General features: G+C 47.8%; 1 protein-coding gene across 3 annotated transcripts in view; it reads right to left on the reverse strand.

Annotated features, from left to right (window-relative positions):
- The window catches only part of AK8 (adenylate kinase 8), an 82,555-nt gene that overhangs the window by 10,615 nt on the left and 47,438 nt on the right, over positions 1-24,502 (reverse strand). For all 3 annotated transcript variants that reach the window (XM_075834706.1, XM_075834707.1, XM_075834708.1), the window contains 5 exons: positions 24,291-24,362; positions 23,011-23,211; positions 20,534-20,665; positions 19,869-19,958; positions 13,242-13,383 (listed from right to left, as the gene is read on the reverse strand). In XM_075834706.1, the coding sequence (XP_075690821.1) occupies positions 13,242-13,383; positions 19,869-19,958; positions 20,534-20,665; positions 23,011-23,211; positions 24,291-24,362 (637 nt within the window). The remainder of the gene's footprint in view (positions 1-13,241; positions 13,384-19,868; positions 19,959-20,533; positions 20,666-23,010; positions 23,212-24,290; positions 24,363-24,502) is intronic.

Genomic DNA, 24,502 nt, shown 5'->3' on the forward strand with positions numbered 1-24,502 from the left:
TCAGGAGTAACCACTCAACTGATGTGATTCAATTTCACTACAGCACGGGTTGTTAGATAGAACTATTGAAGCCACAGCAAATTTGGAAAATATTTGCCCCACCCCTTATCACTCAGGCCACACCTCCTAAAAAATCCTAGCCTATCCTCTAGTGCTGCCACCTTCTGGTTAGGCCCGACAGTTGTGCCCATGAAGACGTTTCGTCACATAGTCCTGGTAGCACAGTATCATCATCAACACGGCAGAGTCCATAAAAATTTCTAATCACATATAAGTGCCCAAACGGTAGTTACTGCTACACCACTGCCAATCCAATTATACCAGCCCCGGTGCCCAATATTACAACACACTGCTCTCTATTCCTCTAACAGGAACTTCCATATGATCAGCCAATCAGTAGCCACTTTTATGTAACGATCACTTCCTGTGGCAATCCCTAGAGATCAGCGCTGGAGATGACGGGCAGAAAGGATCACATGTGGCATTCCAGGACAGGGGCAAGAAAGCAGGACCCTCCTGGGCACACTAGTTTGACAGGGAGCCACATTAATGAGACTGGCACACTGGCACCATATATATAGCTAGTACACGTTATTACTGATACCCGGAGGATTGGCATACAGACTGCAACATGGCAGCCTCCGCTTTGTAAAGCATTTCCTCAGATTTTCTGATCCATCGCCTTGAAACAAACTTCAGAGTAATATGATGCACGTCGTCTCTATTAACATCCCGCAGCCTCTGGGCATCTCTAGTGTGCGGCTCTGCTATATAATAGATGACTATATAATCATACAAGGGATCGGTCAGGGGCACGGCTTCCTGGGGGCACAGAATATGGAAGTTTATCTTTAATAACTGACTTGGGGCAAATGAAGTTTAGTGGCCCAGATTTCTGAAGGAAATGAATAAAGAAACGTCAACGACGCTCCGTGACCAAAGTTGTCAACATGCGGGTGATGGTGCGAGTTATGGGGCGACTCGAGCCCAATTAATTTTCTATTACCGACACGTTATAGGGATCCCAGAGGGAAGGACATCAGCAATTCTTACAACTTGTGCCTCCGGTTTATTATCATTCTGCTGTAATAGAAATCATCTCTCCATGTACTGACTTCCTGCAGAGGTTGTGCTTATACACAAAAGCCAATCAGAACAAGCAGAGCTGCAGTATAAAGAATGAAGGAGAGACAAAGCAGCAGCCAGTGATGAGATAGCAGTTGTATTTTAGACTACCTCTTACTACGACAGACAATTCAGCTAAGCTGGATTTTCTGATTCTAGCTGTGTAATAATTGAGCGATGCTGCAGTGTAAAGCATGGGCTGGGTGATGCAGCCTGAGCTTCTGACGAGACAGGATTTGGGTTTCGGACTGAATTAAACTCCAATAAACAATGCAGCTAAGCTGGAGTCACTGATCGTAGCTGTGTAATAATGGAGCAGAGTGGCAGTGTAAAGCATGGGGTAGACAGAGCAACAGCTTGAATATGAGACAGTAGGTGGATTTCTTTCAGACCACATCCAGCTCCAATAGACAATGCGGCTAAGCTGGATTCACGGACCATAGCTGTGTAATAATGAAGCAGAACTGCAGTGTAAAGAATGGGGTAGAGACAGAGTAACAGCTTGAGTGTCTGATGAAGACAGGTAGTGGATTTCAGACCACATCAGTCTTTAATAGACAATGCAGCTAAGCTGGAGTCACTGATCATAGCTGAGTAATAATGGAGCAGAGCTGCAGTGTAAAGCATGGGCTAGAGACAGAGCAACAGCCTGAATATGACGAGATAGGAGGTGGATTTCAGATCACAACTGACTCCACTAGACAATGCAACTAACATGGAGTCTCTGATCAGAGCTGTGTAATAATGGAGCAGAGCTGCAGTGTAAAGCATGGTCTAGAGACAGAGCAAAGCTGCAGGGTAAAACATAGGGGTTAACAGAGTCTGAGTGTCTGATGAGACAGGAGGTGGATTTCAGACTACCCCAGACTCCAATAGACAATGCAGCTAAAGTGGAGTCACTGATTACAGCAGAGCTCAAGAAAATAAATGGCAGGTATCATTGCCCAGTGGCAGTGACTGGTAGTCCGCCACTACCACATGCCTGTTCAATGCACTTCTGTTAATCCGACACCAGGGTGGTACAAATGTGCCGGATTACCAGAATGTTATTATATCTCCATATAGCCCAATAATACGGCAGTACTAAGTCTAACAGCTTTGCCAGCTGTGAAGGAACCAGCAGGACCAGCAGGGGCTGGCATGGCATGCTGGGACTTGCAGTGCACCTACATTAAACCTCCAGCCTCTTTCCTGCTCCAGGACTGATCACATTACGTTTGACGCTGTGATGGGTTTTCGACCCGTTCGTGTTGACTTGACCTCTATGGAGCAGTCCTATATTGGGGTTCCCGCGCTGTCGAGCGCCTCCGTGCGTCCCTTCTCTCCTATAGTGATGGTGGCGTGCGTTCCCGCTCCCCGCTCTTCCTCCAGGGGCCGTTATACTCGCTGGCTGTAAAACATTTACTCAACTTTGTCAATAGCAATTTCAAGGGTAAATATGTCTTGTGGTTCTGCCGGAGGAGAGAAACGGGGTTATTAATAGGGGTGCTGGATCCGCCTCCGCTCCGGGGGAGACTATAGGAAATGTATTTGTCAGACGCTGGTAGAAGATGGCAGCCGATATCCGAAATACTCAGACATGGACCCATCGAGCCGACCCAATCATCACGCCCGGGACCTTCCATGTGAACAAGCCCTTTAATAAAAATACATTCCCCTTTACCCATAGCCGTTGTCATTGTACGTACCCCATGTCCTGACCCACTGATGACGTCATGGGCTCCATAGGTTTCAGCTTGACCACAAGTGAAGCAGTCTTAGCAGAAGCTGGCATAACATGCTGGGGCTTGTAGTACGTCTAGATCTGATCTCGGAGCGATAATATTATGTGTGATTTCACTGATGGGTAAAATGAATAAGGGCCCCCCTCCAATATGTCTTGGAGAAGTACAAATGGAGATTATTATTGTCATAAGAGGTCACAAATAATACACCGTCACATAGTGCCATACAGCGCCTCCATCCTGTAATAGCGCCATACAGCGCCTCCATCCTGTAATAGCGCCATACAGCGCCTTCATCCTGTAATAGTGCCATACAGCGCCTCCATCCTGTAATAGCGCCAGTGCCTCCATCCTGTAATAGCACCATACAGCGCCTCCATCCTGTAATAGCGCCATACAGCGCCTCCATCCTGTAATAGCGCCATACAGCGCCTCCATCCTGTAATAGCGTCACACAGCGCCTCCATCCTGTAATAGCGCCATACAGCGCCTCCATCCTGTAATAGCGCCAGTGCCTCCATCCTGTAATAGCGCCATACAGCGCCTCCATCCTGTAATAGCGTCACACAGCGCCTCCATCCTGTAATAGCGCCATACAGCGCCTCCATCCTGTAATAGTGCCATACAGCGCCTCCATCCTGTAATAGCGCCATACAGCGCCTCCATCCTGTAATAGCGCCATACAGCGCCTCCATCCTGTAATAGTGCCAGTGCCTCCATCCTGTAATAGCGCCAGTGCCTCCATCCTGTAATAGTGCCATACAGCGCCTCCATCCTGTAATAGTGCCATACAGCGCCTCCATCCTGTAATAGTGCCATACAGCGCCTACATCCTGTAATGGTGCCATACAGCGCCTCCATCCTGTAATAGCGCCATACAGCGCCTCCATCCTGTAATAGTGCCAGTGCCTCCATCCTGTAATAGCGCCAGTGCCTCCATCCTGTAATAGCGCCATACAGCGCCTTCATCCTGTAATAGTGCCATACAGCGCCTCCATCCTGTAATAGTGCCATACAGCGCCTACATCCTGTAATGGTGCCATACAGCGCCTCCATCCTGTAATAGTGCCATACAGCGCCTCCATCCTGTAATAGTGCCATACAGCGCCTCCATCCTGTAATAGTGCCATACAGCGCCTCCATCCTGTAATAGCGCCATACAGCGCCTCCATCCTGTAATAGCGCCATACAGCGCCTCCATCCTGTAATAGTGCCAGTGCCTCCATCCTGTAATAGCGCCAGTGCCTCCATCCTGTAATAGTGCCATACAGCGCCTCCATCCTGTAATAGTGCCATACAGCGCCTCCATCCTGTAATAGCGCCATACAGCGCCTCCATCCTGTAATAGCGCCATACAGCGCCTCCATCCTGTAATAGCGCCATACAGCGCCTCCATCCTGTAATAGTGCCATACAGCGCCTCCATCCTGTAATAGTGCCATACAGCGCCTCCATCCTGTAATAGTGCCATACAGCGCCTCCATCCTGTAATAGTGCCATACAGTGCCTACATCCTGTAATAGTGCCAGTGCCTCCATCCTGTAATAGCGCCAGTGCCTCCATCCTGTAATAGCGCCATACAGTGCCTCCATCCTGTAATAGTGCCATACAGTGCCTCCATCCTGTAATAGTGCCATACAGCGCCTCCATCCTGTAATAGCGCCATACAGCGCCTCCATCCTGTAATAGCGCCATACAGCGCCTCCATCCTGTAATAGCGCCATACAGTGCCTCCATCCTGTAATAGCGCCATACAGCGCCTCCATCCTGCAATAGCGCCAGTGCCTCCATCCTGTAATAGCGCCATACAGCGCCTCCATCCTGTAATAGCGCCATACAGCGCCTCCATCCTGTAATAGCGCCATACAGCGCCTCCATCCTGTAATAGCTCCATACAGCGCCTCCTTCGTGTAATAGCGCCATACAGCGCCTCCTTCGTGTAATAGCGCCACACAGCGCCTCCATCCAGTAATAGTGCCATACAGCGCCTCCATCCTGTAATAGTGCCATACAGCGCCTCCATTCTGTAATAGTGCCATACAGCGCCTCCTTCCTGTAATAGCGCCAGTGCCTCCATCCTGTAATAGCGCCATACAGTGCCTCCATCCTGTAATAGCGCCAGTGCCTCCATCCTGTAATAGCTCCATACAGCGCCTCCATCCTGTAATAATGCCATACAGTGCCTGCTTCCTGTAATAGCGCCAGTGCCTCCATCCTGTAATAGCGCCATACAGTGCCTCCATCCTGTAATAGCGCCAGTGCCTCCATCCTGTAATAGCTCTATACAGCGCCTCCATCCTGTAATAACGCCATAGAGTGCCTCCATCCTGTAATAGCGCCATACAGTGCCTCCATCCTGTAATAGCGCCATACAGTGCCTCCATCCTGTAATAGCTCCATACAGCGCCTCCATCCTGTAATAATGCCATACAGCGCCTCCATCCTGTAATAGCGCCATACAGTGCCTCCATCCTGTAATAGCGCCATACAGCGCCTCCATCCTGTAATAATGCCATACAGTGCCACCATCCTGTAATAGCGCCAGTGCCTCCATCCTGTAATAGCACCATACAGCGCCTCCATCCTGTAATAGCGCCATACAGCGCCTCCATCCTGTAATAGCGCCATACAGCGCCTCCATCCTGTAATAGCGTCACACAGCGCCTCCATCCTGTAATAGCGCCATACAGCGCCTCCATCCTGTAATAGCGCCAGTGCCTCCATCCTGTAATAGCGCCAGTGCCTCCATCCTGTAATAGCTCCATACAGCGCCTCCATCCTGTAATAGTGCCATACAGCGCCTCCATCCTGTAATAGCGTCACACAGCGCCTCCATCCTGTAATAGCGCCAGTGCCTCCATCCTGTAATAGCTCCATACAGCGCCTCCATCCTGTAATAATGCCATACAGCGCCTCCATCCTGTAATAGCGCCATACAGCGCCTCCATTGTGTAATAGCGCCAGTGCCTCCATCCTGTAATAGTGCCATACAGCGCCTCCATCCTGTAATAGTGCCATACAGTGCCTCCATCCTGTAATAGTGCCATAAAGCGCCTCCATCCTGTAATAGCGCCATACAGCGCCTCCATCCTGTAATAGCGCCATACAGCGCCTCCATCCTGTAATAATGCCATACAGTGCCTCCATCCTGTAATAGCGCCATACAGTGCCTCCATCCTGTAATAGTGCCATACAGCGCCTCCATCCTGTAATAGCGCCATACAGCGCCTCCATCCTGTAATAGCGCCATACAGCGCCTCCATCCTGTAATAGCGCCATACAGCGCCTCCATCCTGTAATAGCGCCATACAGTGCCTCCATCCTGTAATAATGCCATACAGTGCCTCCATCCTGTAATAGCGCCATACAGCGCCTCCATCCTGTAATAGTGCCATACAGCGCCTACATCCTGTAATAGTGCCACACAGCGCCTCCATCCTGTAATAGTGCCATACAGTGCCTACATCCTGTAATAGCGCCAGTGCCTCCATCCTGTAATAGCGCCAGTGCCTCCATCCTGTAATAGCGCCATACAGTGCCTCCATCCTGTAATAGCGCCATACAGCGCCTCCATCCTGTAATAGCGCCATACAGCGCCTCCATCCTGTAATAGCGCCATACAGCGCCTCCATCCTGTAATAGCGCCATACAGCGCCTCCATCCTGTAATAGCGCCATACAGCGCCTCCATCCTGTAATAGCGCCATACAGCGCCTCCATCCTGTAATAGCGCCATACAGCGCCTCCATCCTGTAATAGCGCCATACAGCGCCTCCATCCTGTAATAGCGCCATACAGTGCCTCCATCCTGTAATAATGCCATACAGCGCCTCCATCCTGTAATAGCGCCATACAGCGCCTCCATCCTGTAATAGCGCCATACAGCGCCTACATCCTGTAATAGTGCCATACAGCGCCTCCATCCTGTAATAGTGCCATACAGTGCCTACATCCTGTAATAGCGCCAGTGCCTCCATCCTGTAATAGCGCCAGTGCCTCCATCCTGTAATAGCGCCATACAGTGCCTCCATCCTGTAATAGTGCCATACAGCGCCTCCATCCTGTAATAGCGCCATACAGCGCCTCCATCCTGTAATAGCGCCATACAGTGCCTCCATCCTGTAATAGCTCCATACAGCGCCTCCTTCGTGTAATAGCGCCATACAGCGCCTCCATCCTGTAATAGCGCCACACAGCGCCTCCATCCAGTAATAGTGCCATACAGCGCCTCCATCCTGTAATAGTGCCATACAGCGCCTCCATTCTGTAATAGTGCCATACAGCGCCTCCATCCTGTAATAGCGCCAGTGCCTCCATCCTGTAATAGTGCCATACAGCGCCTCCATCCTGTAATAGCGCCATACAGTGCCTCCATCCTGTAATAGCGCCAGTGCCTCCATCCTGTAATAGCTCCATACAGCGCCTCCATCCTGTAATAATGCCATACAGTGCCTCCTTCCTGTAATAGCGCCAGTGCCTCCATCCTGTAATAGCGCCATACAGCGCCTCCATCCTGTAATAGCGCCAGTGCCTCCATCCTGTAATAGCTCTATACAGCGCCTCCATCCTGTAATAACGCCATACAGTGCCTCCATCCTGTAATACCGCCAGTGCCTCCATCCTGTAATAGCTCCATACAGCGCCTCCATCCTGTAATAGCGCCATACAGTGCCTCCATCCTGTAATAGCTCCATACAGCGCCTCCATCCTGTAATAGCGCCATACAGTGCCTCCATCCTGTAATAGCGCCATACAGCGCCTCCATCCTGTAATAGTGCCACACAGCGCCTCCATCCTGTAATAGTGCCATACAGCGCCTCCATCCTGTAATAGCGCCATACAGCGCCTCCATCCTTTAATAGTGCCATACAGCGCCTCCATCCTGTAATAGCTCCACACAGCGCCTCCATCCTGTAATAGCGCCATACAGCGCCTCCATCCTGTAATAGCGCCATACAGCGCCTCCATCCTGTAATAGCGCCATACAGCGCCTCCATCCTGTAATAGCGCCTCCATCCTGTAATAGCGCCATACAGCGCCTCCATCCTGTAATAGCGCCATACAGCGCCTCCATCCTGTAATAGCGCCATACAGCGCCTCCATCCTGTAATAGTGCCATACAGCGCCTCCATCCTGTAATAGCGCCAGTGCCTCCATCCTGTAATAGCTCCATACAGCGCCTCCATCCTGTAATAGCGCCATACAGTGCCTCCATCCTGTAATAGTGCCATACAGCGCCTCCATCCTGTAATAGCGCCAGTGCCTCCATCCTGTAATAGCTCCACACAGCGCCTCCATCCTGTAATAGCGCCAGTGCCTCCATCCTGTAATAGCTCCATACAGCGCCTCCATCCTGTAATAGCGCCATACAGTGCCTAAATAACACCATAGCTGGGAGAATGATCAGTTACAGAAATCCCACAGGAAGTTTAGAGAAGTTTGAATGTGGTCTCTGGAATGGGGTTGTGGACGCCCTTAAATAGCGGAGGTCCGTGGCCATTGCCCCTTTTGACCATAGTATAATCCGGCTCTGGCAACGAGCCAACCATATGTTTTTAGGTACCTGGGAAAGAGGACAACCCCTTTTTCCTTGCTGTCGTCATTGTACCCTGCCCACCTATCCCTTGTCCTAACCATGGATGAATGGGCCACTGATGGCGTCACGTGTTGCCACCATAACCCGGCAGATTGACCACATATTCCAGCAGCCCTCGGTGCCACCTTGTCAGACACGATCAGAACTTTTCTGGGTCCTGCGTCACCTTCAGTTCAGTAGATTTCTATTTTCAGGATGTCGACTTCATACGTCGGCCTTGCAGAAGCTTTCGGCTTCCTTTAATGCGATATTGATTTTCTTAATTAACCCGTTCCCTGCCTAGAACAAACTTACTCTAAAATCAATAAAGTTTATGGAGGTAGGGGGTGGGGTACCCCTGTATGGATGCAGACTGACAGTTCCCAATCCTGTTCTCACAGGCTTGTTCAAACACAGAAGGTGCAGTCACCTGCGGCCCATACGCTGCGAGGGTGGGGAGGCGCGCGGTTCAGAGGTAGTGTACATTTTAGATGGACTTGCTTCAAAAATAATTGCTTCTGGTCTCCAGTGAGAATGACTGCAAACTGAGTAACAGACTTTCATAAACTAAGTTTTAACCTGCGAGGAAGCAGCGCTGACCCTCTGTTGTCTCTTCCAAATGTAATTCACCAGCCCCTCTCAGGCGTGAGGGCTTCAAAGCGAAGGCGGCATCTCAACCACTGATGGAAATGCTACGAGGTCAGAGGAGAACGTTCGGCTTGAATATAAACAGTCCGAGAGCGGTTTCATTTTCTGACGAGTTTGAGCTTTTTAGTTCTCAAAGACTCCGAGGGCCGGGTGCGAGGCGGCAGATGCTTTCCCCATCAGCGCCATTTAATGCCCCGACCTTTACGGAGACCACAGTCCAATCCCATTTCCAGCCACGTGACATTGCCGGAGCGGGCGGCCGCAGCTATTCCCGGAACGATCGCTGATGTAATGGGTGATCACAGCCGAGGAGGCGTCCTGGTAGTCCGACTACTGCGCCACTTATATCCTCTGAGGGGTAGACCTCAAAATTGACTCCATGCGAAGGCAGAACTGCCACCAGGACAGTACATGGGGTCCAAAAAGATTCCTGTAGACCCATATATGACCAGACCCCATGTAATAAGTAATAATGTAGGATACGTAGAGCTGCGTACACAATGGGGTGCAAGATGGCGGCGCCGGCACGTTGACAGGAGACTATTTCTGGTGTTCAAAAGGGACTCCGCAGATATTCTCCTAGCTTAGCTGTCCATACACTTACAATAGATGTCGGTCCTACTGATCACCCCATGTTTTCAATGGGGAGAGGGGAATAAGCCGCTGCCAGACACCCCTGGAGCAGCTTATCCCCCGTGGAAACAAAGGGTCGGTATGTTGAAATCTAACATGACCGATCCCACCCCCCGACATCTGAAGGGGATAGTCAGGTCACCCCAATATACATTAGACAGCGGCCGACTTTCATCTACTGTGTTTGGCCTAATTATATGTAGCCCTATTGGGCAAGAATCAAACCAGGGCAACATAAGCCTGAAGTGGACCCCCGGCTGAGGCGATCATCTGATTACCTTCTACATCACTGATTGGGTCATCAGCCCATGTTAAGTGATGTCACTGCCCTGGCCTAGTGATGTCACTGCCCTGGCCTAGTGATGTCACTGCCCTGGCCTAGTGATGTCACTGCCCTGGCCTAGTGATGTCATCGGTCCCTGCCTCAGGCGTCGTCAGGTTTGCGATTATATTGAAATATATATATTTTTTCTTAACAGAAAACCTCCATGGAAGTAAGTCAATCAATCCTTCTTATTAAGATGGCCATAGACGCAAGGAAATAAATTAAAGGAGTGGCCTCATCACGGACAATCCGTCAGATTTGAGCCATGTCGGCGATCACCTGATCCCTACACCCGCAGCAAACAGCACTGCCGGCCATAGACCATTCCATGATTTTGAATCACCCTTTACCCTGCTTCTTACGGGGTCGTATGAACTGCTCTTATCAAAATGAAGACCCTGAAATGCATCAATGTAAAAAACAAAAAGGTGGCGCAAGATTGGTAATTATCCGCCGCTTGTGAATCCAATCGGCGGCGTGAGATTGATCGGAGATCTCGAGCTCCTGCATAATAATGATCAATGCGCGGCACGCGGGTGGAATCCATATCTGAAGATAAATATTCCAGTCCAGTCTTGGTAAACTGGCAGATAATGGCGGCACGGACGGGTCAGCGAGGTTTTATTAGCTCAATTAACGGGGAGTAAGAGAAGGATTACACCGAGCTCTCCGCACGCAGCCGGGATTGAGCTGCTAGTAATGGTGTTATTAACCTTTACCAGCCGCAGGATTTGGCTGCAGATTTCAGCTCCATTCTGCGGTTCAAGTCTTTATTAATAAGCTGTTTATTGTGCTTAATCCACCCGGGAGGCGGCGGGGGAACAATTCCTATGTCTTGTAGTAGAGGCAGCAGAGTCAACACGGCGCTCTCTAAGCCTTAAAGGTGTAGTGAGCAGATGCTGCATCCTCCAATACAAGACCGGGAGTAGCAGAGCGCCCGCCGACATCTGTTCAGATCCCCTCCGCACCCCGAAAACTGCGCACTCAGGACGGTTTCTCATGGCTGGCGTAATCCCCTTAAAATAGGGTCAGTCACGTGACATCAGGCCGCACTTGTTCCCATAACCGATGAAGAAGACGACAGACAGACAAGGCAACTATATATACAGTATATATATATATGTATAAGACTTCATCATTGTATCGTGAAGTTTTTCAACTTTCTAATAGACTATATGTTTCAATTTCTCATTATTTTCAAGACCTCTGCTTGCTGTCAGTGAATTGGGGGCATTCATGGTTTAAATTCAGAGACTAAAATCCACTCACTATATGCTAATTTGCTGTAGTTAGCCAACAGGGTGGAGCTAGCTTCCCTGCCTCTGATGCTGACAAATCAGTGCGAGGCAGCTTGAGGGTAGTTCACGCCCTGTTGACCAACTACAGCAAATTAACCTATAGGGAGCCAACAAAACAGTGGGTCATATCTCTGGAACTGGGGGGTCCAGGGAAAAAAGAAAAATAGCGGTTGAAATCAGGAAGACCGCGCTATTCAGGTCAGTAACAAGTTCAACTTATATGACCTAGTGACCGTTCCTCTTAAGACCCTTCCTGGCCATACCTCAAAAGTGCCCTGAGCACACTAAGACCACTACCAGTCACGTACCTATAAGCATACGGTTCCTGGAAACCTAGGGAGAAAAGATATTCTCCCTTGTGACCCTAAAATTGGGTCCACTCACCAGTGATCTCATGTTGTCTACCTCCTGGTGATCCTTTATAACAATATCCACTTTCTTGTCACCCTGGAAGGCAGTCGTCCACCCTGTGGGATGAAGTCTTCTCCCTAGTAACTCCCCGGGGGCCTAGTGGGTTGCTATGACCTGACTGCATGCTCCCATGAGCCATCTTTACAGCGCGGCACCCTCCTCCAGTAAACTATAACATTAGCAAAATGTGAAGAAACTACAGAATGGAGCAGTTGTCAGATGACAGCGTCTCCAATCTCTCTTAAAAGCGCGAGAGCTCTGGATTGTGGATGGCCATAGGATTACATGAAGTCCAGACAGGTCAATAAATCTGACACCTCTGAACCTATATGCGTAAGATGCTAAATATGATGTGAATGAGGTCAAATCATGAGGATCAGGCATAAAAAACGGTAGTGAGAAGTAAAATGTTGTATTACGGTCATATATAAATAGCTAGAGGCCCCTCCTCCTTAATTTGTATATGCAAATGAGGGCCTAGCAGAAAGGCATGCTGGAAGGATTCACACTAATGGAGAAAGGTGCGAGGACGGCTGAACACCGGCGAGGTGATTTCTTCATTTCCCGTCAGTCTTCTCTCTGGACGGCAGCGTGATAATGTGAATATTTACAGCAGGGGAAGGGAATATATACATAAAACATCTGAGCGCTCGGAAAATTGAGTTGAAACACCGGACTAGATTGTTCCTGAAGTGACGCGTGGATGGGATTTGCAACGTGCGGCTCAAGCAGCGTTTTTCTAGAATAGAAATGATGATTTACAAGACTGGAAGAGACAGACGGCTGCGGTGATGGGGAGTCAGGCCGCTCTTATTACTAAGAGAAGATGGCGAGCCGCGGAGGAGGCTGCCCGGCGCTTAAAGGGGCCGCATCATCCCTCATATACACGACATCACATTGTGGATCGTGTCTTGCTATTTCTGAACGATGCTGAATTCAGATCCCGTTGCAATTTACAGTCACTTGCAGTACCAGTTGTCACCACCAGCACTTTGCATTGCTAACAATATAACAGCGTCCTCCGTTCTAATCTAGTTATTTCAGTAATATCCACGCCAAAACAAACGCAGTAAAATGAATGAGGCTTTTTCAAGAAACCGTTTTATAGTAGCGCAAAAAAAAACAAACTCTTGTTTGGAGTTTGTTACATTGTATCAGTGCAGGTAAAATGAATTAGTTCAAATCTAGGTAACCCAGTTGGGCTTACAGAGGATTGTCTAGACTGGATACATTGTAACAAACCTTCAGCTGTGAGTATTAGGTCAGGACAGGTGGAGAATTATTAGAACGTTGCAGAACCTTTCATTATTAAATAATTAAACATAAAACTGGATGATCCCTGTAAAGCTAAAAACTAAAGAAGACACAAGGAGGATTTATCTGTAACTCACAGCAGCCAATCAGATTATAGTGATAACGATGCCAGCACTGATTTGATTGGCCGGAACAGATTACTGCTCAGATCTATGATTATAGCACTGACACTTATCCCAGGGAGTGTTACCTGTTGGGTATATACCCGGCGTCGTTCAGCAGAGCGGCCTGTTCGGCATCTCTCGGGAATCCATGTAGCACCCAGCCTCGAGTAGCGCTGTCCAGTCTGCTGAGACGATCGCCTAAGATCCTCAGTACAAGATTATCCGGCACTAAAAAGAGGGAACATCATTACATATGTATAACATGGCGCCAGGGAATGACTGTGCTACTGAGACACTGTATCTAATCCTATCATGTGTGATACTGTCTGCTGAGCTGTGTATCTAATCCTATCATGTGTGATACTGTCTGCTGAGCCGCTGTATCTAATCCTATTATGTGTGATACTTTCTGCTGAGCCACTGTATCTCAGCCTATCATGTGTGATACTGTCTGCTGAGCTGTGTATCTAATCCCATCATGTGTGATACTCTCTGCTGAGCTGTGTATCTAATCCTATCATGTGTGATACTGTCTGCTGAGCTGCTGTATCTAATCCTATCCTGTGTGATACTCTCTGCTGAGCTGTGTATCTCAGCCTATCATGTGTGATACGGACTGCTGAGCCACTGTATCTCAGCCTATCATGTGTGATACTGTCTGCTGAGCCACTGTATCTAATCTGATCATGTGTGATACTGTCTGCTGAGCTCTGTATCTAATCCTATCATGTGTGATACTGTCTGCTGAGCTGTGTATCTAATCCTACCATGTGTGATACTGTCTGCTGAGCTGTGTATCTAATCCTATCATGTGTGATACTGTCTGCTGAGCTGTGTATCTAATCCTATCATGTGTGATACTGTCTGCTGAGCTCTGTATCTAATCCTATCATGTGTGATACTGTCTGCTGAGCTGTGTATCTAATCCTATCATGCATGATATGGTCTGCTGAGCCACTGTATCTAATCTGATCATGTGTGATACTGTCTGCTGAGCTCTGTATCTAATCCTATCATGTGTGATACTGTCTGCTGAGCTGTGTATCTAATCCTACCATGTGTGATACTGTCTGCTGAGCTGTGTATCTAATCCTATCATGTGTGATACTGTCTGCTGAGCTGTGTATCTAATCCTATCATGTGTGATACTGTCTGCTGAGCTGTGTATCTAATCCTATCATGCATGATATGGTCTGCTGAGCCGTGTATCTAAGGCCTCAGAACCACACAACAGTCCTATGTAAACCTGTGTAATATGAGATGACATCACATCTTTGGATCCTGGGACATGTATAATGAGGAGTTACCCTGCACTGATGATCGCTGATGATCACTTTCTATAGACAACACTGAATAAATACCTGGACAGCAGATTTGTTTATTGTTTACTGCCATCTGCAGGCGAGTAGCATGAATTGCAGCCTCCACAATAGAAAGGCATCTGGAAGGGTCAACAGCGAAATAAACGATTCAAGGAGCAATTGTAAAAAGCGCGAGAAACAGATGGCAGCAAAATTACCGTAATGCCCCAGATTAGGCGCCAATTTATATCCAGGTACATAAAGAATAACTAAAATATACAAGTAAAGGATTTCATACGATAACTGAACATCGGCAGCGATTTTCTTTCTATACCCGGCCATACATTAGTGATATAAGACGGACGGTTTCTGAATGACTTGGCGCTCTGGGAAGGTTGTCGTAAAAAAAAAATCGCGATTGATTTATATCGGCCTTAACGAACAAAAATCTGTAGTGTGGGGGGGGGGGAGTTATAAAGAATATCAGCGGATACAATAAGCTCCTATATCAGCACGGCCGTTCTAACGAACTAAAGCATGGAAGAAGGAAAAGTCGCCATTTTCCCGTCTCTATGCAGCGTAATGATGTGCGGTAAACAGGGCGACATTTGTAAGACCGCCAACGATGACATATACCGGCGCTGCATCAAAACATTACGTATGACGATGCAAACCAGTGGCATAGCTATGAGCATGCAGCCACAGCCGGGCCCTAGTGCCTGGGGCCACAAAGACCCCTCCACAACCAGCAGTAGAATACGTGGGATGGTATATAGGGACAGAAGCGACACCTCCGCTGAGTGATTCCGCTACAGGTGGCGCAGAGGTTATTGTTGCACTTTAGCCCCGACGTCTTAGGGTCAATGCACACGTTGTGAATTACGTGCGGTTCTGCCACGTGTAACAAAACCGCAGCGTAATACAGTACCAGCACAGTCCATGAGATCCCAGGGAATCTCATGTCCCCGCCGCGGTATTTTTCGGGACGTAAATTGAGCCGCGGTGCGTATTTTCCAAACTGCAGCTTGTCAATTTATCCCGCGATTCCGCTTGCGAATTCTACAGAAATACGCAGCAAATCCCGCAACATGAAGACGCAGTTATTTACGCTAAAAATCGCACCGAAAAACGCAGCAAAAAAAGCGTTTTTTTCCTGCGAATAGGTCACGTTCTCTATTTTGCGGATCATTTCTACAGCCCGGACACACATCCGTAAATATACGGAATGTCCGTGACCAATAGAATTGATGGGTCCGCAGATTATACGTCATTACGGCTAAAAACTACGGCGGTGTGTAAGGGGCCTCAGATGGTGGGAGAGGGGCTATATAAAGGTGGGAGGTGAGAATGAAGGGGATGTTTTTAGTGTCTCTTCCCTTCCCGGTAATATATATATATGGGGAGTCGCACTGCGGGGCGCAGAGAAGTGGTGAAAAATTAAACTCAACAGATTCAAACTGTCCTATTTCCACATCAAAAGCCGAGAAGCAACTGAGCTCTTCCCAACTCATCTTCAAACGCCGGCGCCCTAGAAAGTTTCCAAATAAGAAAAAAAAAAATTTGCAGAAAAAAAAAAAAAAAAAAAAAAAAAAAATTTTTTTTTTTCATTTTTTTTATTTTTAAAGTCTCTTGTTCCCCCAAGCGCTGTACCCGTTCCTGTAGCTGCTGTCTCTCCTTCTCCTAATTATACCCATGTGTGTCTATTAATCAGCTGGTAAATTATTTACACAGCCAAGTGTTTGCAGCTCCTGCACCAACAGTAGAGGGTTGTAGGGAAGGAGCGCGAGAAGGTCCCCACTGATCCCCCTCCCCTCATCCCTGACTCTTCTTTCCCATCCCCCCTCCCCACCAACAACAACTATCAAACGCTTCCAGGGGAGGAAAAACTTCACAGTGCAAACCTGCAAGGTCAAAAGGGCTGGTGAAGTGAGGGAAGGGGTAGCGGGCATGCTGCGGGCTCCAGACCTTGCTCAGGGCACTAGGAGACGGAAAAACGGGCGGGCATTCTCCGCCCAAAAAATATATCCTGAGCACGTTCCGGAGAAAAGGAGAATTTTCTGCAGGAGCTTTGGGTCTATTCAAACGTCACGGTCAAATTTAATTTTCTACTTTGATTTTTTGGAAAATTGCGGCAAAACACGATTTGACCGCGACGTATAAAGAGTCCCTAAAGTCTACGGGACTAGTCTGCAATCTTCAGCAGGGTTTCACATCCTCACCACGTTCAAGACCTCTACTTTCTGTCAGTGAATGGGAACATTTTTGTTTACCTCCAACATGGAAAGACATATAACTTCTCACAGCTGAAAATTTGTTACAATCGTATCCAGGGTAAACAATCCTCTGAGCTAAACAGCCCGGACTGATAAATTTTACCTGCACTGATACATTGGAACAAACTATCAGAGCAGGAGAGGGATTTGTGCAGCTAATGTGTTTAGTTCAGAGAGGATTACCTAGACTGATACATTGTAACAAACCCTCAGCTGTGAGAAGCATCAAATCTATATGGCTTTTCAGTTTGTGAATGTAAACAAGATTGTTCCTATTCACAAAGAGAAAGCAGAGATCTTGAAAGTAGAGAGGGATTAAAACACAAAGTATTAGAAAGTTGCAGAACTTTTTAGACAATTTATAAAACTGGGAAACCTTTTTACCTCCTAATTTGTAAACTGGATATCAAATTGGGCAGAGGTTTTTACTGTCCGCAACACTTTCGCAATTACGGACTGCTACGGATCCACCTCTATAGCCATCCGCAATTGTGGAAGCATTAATAGACGCTGTGCCGCAATTTCGGACAAAAACAGGACATCTTCTATATTTTGCGATCATTTCTAGGGAACGGACGCACATCCGTAAATATACTGAAAGGTGTCCGCGACCAATAGAAATGAATGGATCCTAATTTGATCCGTAATTACGTATTTGTAATTACTTATGAAAACTACGGTCGTGTGAACGAGGCCTTATACAGCTCCCATTGTACTCAATATTAAATTTGTATGCAGCAAGCTCCCCCTAGTGGTGGCCGCATGCACCCAGAATTTTATGATTTCCCTTTATGAATATGTGAAATGAAGCGGGGGATTTGGGGCTCTGTATCAGAAAAATGCAGCTCAGACCCCTAATAAAAATAAAAAGTACAAAAAAATAAAACGAGCGGTAAACCTTAAGGTAATCCAGACAATCACTGGGGTTTCCAAAAAGGTCAAACAGCCCTGGGTCCTAGAGAAACTGCCGAGATAAAGTGTTAGGTGGTCACATGCTGATCAGTGAGGGTCCGACTGCTTGGACACGCACCGATCATGAGTATGGGGGGGTCCCGTTCCTCTGAATAAATGAGGCCGCAGGTCGAGCATGCATACTGCTTCTCGATTCACTGTCTATGGGACTGCCGAAGATAGCAGAGTGCAGTATGTACATATCTATGTATGTATGTATGTATGGAGGAGTCAGGAGGGATAGCGGTCATCTTATGTGTATGGAGGAGTCAGGAGGGATAGCGGTCATCTTATGTGTATGGAGGAGTCAGGAGGGATAGCGGTCATCTTATGTGTATGGAGGAGTCAGGAGGGATAGCGGTCATCTTATGTGTATGGAGGAGTCAGGAGGGATAGCGGTCATCTTATGTGTATGGAGGAGTCAGGAGGGATAGCGGTCATCTTATGTGTATGGGGGAGTCAGGAGGGATAGCTGTCATCTTATGTGTATGGGGGAGTCAGGAGAGATAGCGGTCATCTTATGTGTATGGAGGAGTCAGGAGGGATAGCGGTCATCTTATGTGTATGGGGGAGTCAGGAGGGATAGCGGTCATGTTATGTGTATGGAGGAGTCAGGAAGGATAGCGGTCATCTTATATGTATGGAGGAGTCAGGAGGGATAGCGGTCATCTTATGTGTATGGGGGAGTCAGGAGGGATAGCGGTCATCTTATGTGTATGGAGGAGTCAGGAGGGATAGCGGTCATCTTATGTGTATGGAGGAGTCAGGAGGGATAGCGGTCATCTTATGTGTATGGGGGAGTCAGGAGGGATAGCGGTCATCTTATGTGTATGGGGGAGTCAGGAGGGATAGCGGTCATCTTATGTGTATGGAGGAGTCAGGAGGGATAGCGGTCATCTTATGTGTATGGAGGAGTCAGGAGGGATAGCGGTCATCTTATGTGTATGGAGGAGTCAGGAGGGATAGCGGTCATCTTATGTGTATGGAGGAGTCAGGAGGGATAGCGGTCATCTTATGTGTATGGAGGAGTCAGGAGGGATAGCGGTCATCTTATGTGTATGGAGGAATCAGGAGGGATAGCGGTCATCTTATGTGTATGGGGGAGTCAGGAGGGATAGCGGTCATCTTATGTGTATGGAGGAGTCAGGAGGGATAGCGGTCATCTTATGTGTATGGAGGAGTCAGGAGGGATAGCGGTCATCTTATGTGTATGGAGGAGTCAGGAGGGATAGCGGTCATCTTATGTGTATGGAGGAGTCAGGAGGGATAGCGGTCATCTTATGTGTATGGAGGAGTCAGGAGGGATAGCGGTCATCTTATGTGTATGGAGGAGTCAGGAGGGATAGCGGTCATCTTATCTGTATGGGGGAGTCAGGAGAGATAGCGGTCATCTTATGTGTATGGAGGAGTCAGGAGGGATAGCGGTCATCTTATGTGTATGGAGGAGTCAGGAGGGATAGCGGTCATCTTATGTATATGGGGGAGTCAGGAGGGATAGCGGTCATCTTATGTGTATGGAGGAGTCAGGAGGGATAGCGGTCATCTTATGTGTATGGGGGAGTCAGGAGGGATAGCGGTCATCTTATGTGTATGGAGGAGTCAGGAGGGATAGCGGTCATCTTATGTGTATGGGGGAGTCAGGAGGGATAGCGGTCATCTTATGTGTATGGGGGAGTCAGGAGGGATAGCGGTCATCTTATGTGTATGGAGGAGTCAGGAGGGATAGCGGTCATCTTATGTGTATGGAGGAGTCAGGAGGGATAGCGGTCATCTTATGTGTATGGGGGAGTCAGGAGGGATAGCGGTCATCTTATGTGTATGGAGGAGTCAGGAGGGATAGCGGTCATCTTATGTGTATGGGGGAGTCAGGAGGGATAGCGGTCATCTTATGTGTATGGGGGAGTCAGGAGGGATAGCGGTCATCTTATGTGTATGGAGGAGTCAGGAGGGATAGCGGTCATCTTATGTGTATGGGGGAGTCAGGAGGGATAGCGGTCATCTTATGTGTATGGGGGAGTCAGGAGGGATAGCGGTCATCTTATGTGTATGGAGGAGTCAGGAGGGATAGCGGTCATCTTATGTGTATGGGGGAGTCAGGAGGGATAGCGGTCATCTTATGTGTATGGGGGAGTCAGGAGGGATAGCGGTCATCTTACGTGAAATTCATTGCAGACACTTCGTAACAAACCTTGCTGTTCGTTCTCTATATACGGCTCTATCAGCACTCCGATTTTGGATTGGTCGGCCACGGCTTCTTTGAGGACTTGACCGCAGGAAACTGTAGATTTAGAGAAATTACGGATTATAATTGTATCACCTACGTGTTGTAGAAATGTCCCTGACCCGTGTCCGGTCTCTGCTTAGGCAATAGAAGTGTTACTAATCAGTCAGTAGGTGGTGGTGAATTCCTGCACTCCGTGTATTAGGCTCTGTTCACATCTGCACGGTGATTTCTGTTTATAACACACAACGCAGCGCCGGATCAGTTGTATTACGGATATCACTGGGGTCCGAATGACCCCATTGACCAATAAGGTCATCCGGAGGGGCTCCAACATTTTGCCAGGAAGAATCTGCCGTCTCTTCCGACGCAGATGTGAGTACGAATAGATTACACGACAGTAAAGCAGATCATAGATGTAACAATATGATAACTATACGGATGGACTGCCTCTTCTATGACTTCCGTGCTAATAATGGACGACTGATCAGATCCAGATAGACTGTAGAGGGTACGGAGCTGCAATACCGGACACAGTCCACCGACAAGAGTGGCGCTGTTTTTGGAAAATAATCTGATCAAACCCCTTTATTTGCAACATATTTTTAGATGTCACATAACACACGACTTACCGTTGATCACGTCATATTTCTGTGCCAGCAATGCAGCTTGGAGACTCCGTCCGCTTCCTGGTGGTCCGTACAGAAGTATGCGCGGCGTGTAAGGGGCCAGAGACCGTGGTTTGCTTAATATGAACGTAAGAACTGGGGAAACAAAAACTGGTCACTGAAAACAAATCTGTCTCTTATTTTCTGCTGAAATGAGATCATGACTGGAAATATCTACATGTAACATTCCTGGTTGTAATTCCAGACACAACCATAGACAAAGATGGCGCTGTTTGAAGAAAAAAACAACAACTCACCTTTGTTTCCAATCTTATACAGCCTCTTTAAAGGGGTATTCCCATCTTTACACATTTATTGCATATCCACAGGACTTGTACTAGCTATGGGACCCTGACTTATTGGGAGAATAGGGGGTCTTGTGACCCCCCTGCAACTGCTGTCTCCATAGAATTTAATGGTGACCAGCCCCCGGATATTTCCTTAACTCCCATAAACTTTAATGGAGATGGAACATCCCCTGGATATGCTATAAACGTGTAAGATGGGACGACACCTTAAGCAAAACATTATATTTCTCTCTCTTACCAGCAGGGGGCACACAAATGTATTAATGCAGCAGCCATACTGTCTGACAGTACGACTCCTAGTAGTAACAGCCACCCTCCCTGGAAGGAGAAAGGGGAGTATGGACCCGTGACACATTGGCCTCTGTGAAGGGCCACTACCCTGTCCACATGGATGGGCGCTCGTGTCGGTGCCCTACTCAACCAGCAACTACTTGCAATGCCCCTATAGGTCTCACTACCCGGTTCTATACTAGTAGGGTGATCCAAGGCCACAGCTGCAGTGACTCTGTGTTGCAGTTTGTGAATGGGCACTTCGGGGGTGCATTTATGAACACCCTCTAATGCTATGCCCACAAGTCATCACCCATAAGTCTGCTGCCAGGTTCATTTTAAAGGGGTTCTCCGGTTTAAAAATCCTATTTTTAAAGACTCTATTAATCAATTCTGAGTTAAAGGAGGACTCGGCACTTCCATGCATTACAAAGACAACCCATTCATTTTAATTGGAACTATGTAATGCTTCATTTCACCTGTGGTGGCGCTGCAGGCACATCTTTTACACCGGTCGACACCCTACAGGGCAATAATCGGCAATAAGTGTTATATGGACGCTCGTCTGCCCGATAATCGTCCTGTGTAAAACCCCCTTTACGGTCACGTTCCCCCACAGATTACAGCTGATCCCTGGGGATCCCAGCAGTGGGCCATCCTGTGATCAGATTTTTTTTTTTTACTAATGACCTATCCACAGGATCGGTCATGGGTATATGATCAGTGGGCGGTCTGACACCGGGACCCCGCACCGATCAGCTGTTCTGGCTGCGACGGACGCTACGCAGAGGTTGGTGCTGGAAGCAGGCGGCTCCGACCACTGTATAGCGGCCATGCTGGAGTACGGCCGCTATACTGTGACTGGAGCCATCAGATTCCGGCACGGACCCCCGGTGCATGGAGGCAGCCGGAACAGCTGATCAATGCGGGGTCCAGGTGTCAGACCGCCCACTGATCATATACCCATGACCGATCCTGTGGATAGGTCATCCGTATAAAAACAGCCCCCAACCCGGACAATACCCTTTAGGCGCCGGACAGCAAATACCTCATCTTGAAGAATTCATGTAAAGGAACTTGGATCGCCCCCACCCATCGTATACCGCTGCCTGGTTTTTCCTAATATCCTCCGATCGGATACAGACAGAAAGCGCTGCTTACAAATGGGGCTAATTTTCGGTAAATAACTAAGTTAATTAGGAGTAATAATCCCCCAGATGAGCTGCTCGACTAATTAACTTGAATAAAGAAGCAATCGGAGGCTCGATATGCCCCAGGAAGATCCACGGAGGATTTCCTAGAATAAACACTCGCTTTTTTTTTTTTTTCGCTTACCCCATCCCTAATTTATTTGCCTCCATTATTAATTGATAATAATTAATATTCAAGCACCCACATCATTATTTACTGATTTGTGCATGAATTCTTTATGAAAGATGATATCAACTTTTAGATGTAATTAAGCGATTTGAAAACTAATTAATCTCCGAGAAAGGGACGCGCCATTCATATTCATTCTCGGGACTGGGGGGCATTGTCTTATGTTCAAGACAAGTTGACGGCGAGAGGTCAAGACGGAACCAACGAAGTAATTAAAAGTGCAAAGAAGAAGAGCGAAAAGGCAAAACGGCGACGAGGACATTTGACCTTCACATCTGTTCTTACAGGACCCTCTGCTACCAAGGCCTATTAGAAGATTTCATAGTAATGTCTGCTACCAGCAGGGGGCGCAGCATTGCATTAATGCAGCAGTTGTACTACCTCACTGTATGGCTGCTGCACTAGTAGCATGTGAGGAAGGCCCCATATAGATGAGCCAGGTATATGGAGGGTTAGTGGACAGCAGATGATCCGGCAGCTTACCCTGTGACAAGACGTCCATACACGGTTGATCTGCGTTGATCTTCTTGTAGATCTTGGGGAACGCTCGCAGAATTCCAGGGATGTTTCTGTGATATTCCAGCAGCCTCTGCCCAGTCTCCTCTTCTGAGGTCTCCGCTGGTTCCACTAAATTCTTTTGCACTTCAAGGTCTTCAGGCCAATCGAATGTTGTGTGGTAGACCTCTGCAAGACACAGGTCACATCGCAATTTCATTCACTGACAGGTATCACCTGTTATATATCGATCGCAAGTCCCTCTTTGGAAGGGACCTCCACTCTGACTAATAAAGGGGTGTCCTGATTGATGGACTTCCTGAATGGCGTATTTGAAGGGGGTGATCAAAGAAAAAGGTCATTCCATAGGCAGTGTACGGCCAAGTGACGGCAATCTGATGCCCGTGAGGAGGGATAAGGGGAGAAATGGGATTTGCGCCGTGTTAAGCGCATGTGAAACTGGCCTAAAGGCCTATTTACGCGGGCCAGTAATTGAGAACATGCGTTCTGAGTAATGCTTGTTCCGACGATTATTGGCCCGTGAAAACAGGGCACGATCAGCAAATGCTCGCATGTCGAATGATCACGTGATTTGTGCAGCCTATAAAGTTCGATCAGCAAATGATCGCATGTCGAATGATCACGTGATTTGTGCAGCCTATAAAGTTCGATCAGCAAATGATCGCATGTCGAATGATCACGTGATTTGTGCAGCCTATAAAGTTCGATAAGCAAATGATCGCATGTCGAATGATCACGTGATTTGTGCAGCCTATAAAGTTCGATCAGCAAATGATCGCATGTCGATCGATCACGTGATTTGTGCAGCCTATAAAGTTCGATCAGCAAATGATCGTAAGTCGACCGATCACGTGATTTGTGCAGCCTATAAAGTTCGATCAGCAAATGATCGTATGTCGACCGATCACGTGACTTGTGCAGCCTATAAAATGATAGTTGTCGGCAGCACATCTCCTCGTGTAAGCAGAGAATGTGCTGCCGACAACGAGGCAAACTGATGGGAACCGAACGATCGTATTCACTGCATGTCCCATACAGAAAGCATCGGCCCGTGTAAAAGGGTCTGTAAACGAGCGCCGATCACCTTCTTGTATGGTCGATCATTAGCAGTAGAAATCTGCCTGTGTAAACCCACCTTAGAGTCTTCATTTACAACTCCAGCCAAGCGCTGAGAAATGGAGACGGACAATCAGACTCCCCATTAACACCACACACAAAAAATATCTGCAAACCGTGGCCGTTGCTACCTCCAGTTGTGGGGTCAATCCTCTTGCCCATATTCCTCTCAATCAGGACAATATCCGGAGCATCTAGGACCACTGCAGGAGAGGACAGAACAGAAGATAAATCCCACAGAATACAGAGCCCCACATGTAACCGTATAGATAGAAATGATCCGACCAGACGACGATCAGTAACCATGATCATAAACGATGGAAATCGATCTGTCATAATAAAA

This window comes from Rhinoderma darwinii, chromosome 8 (genome assembly GCF_050947455.1).
Source record: "Rhinoderma darwinii isolate aRhiDar2 chromosome 8, aRhiDar2.hap1, whole genome shotgun sequence".
Lineage (NCBI taxonomy): Eukaryota > Metazoa > Chordata > Amphibia > Anura > Rhinodermatidae > Rhinoderma > Rhinoderma darwinii.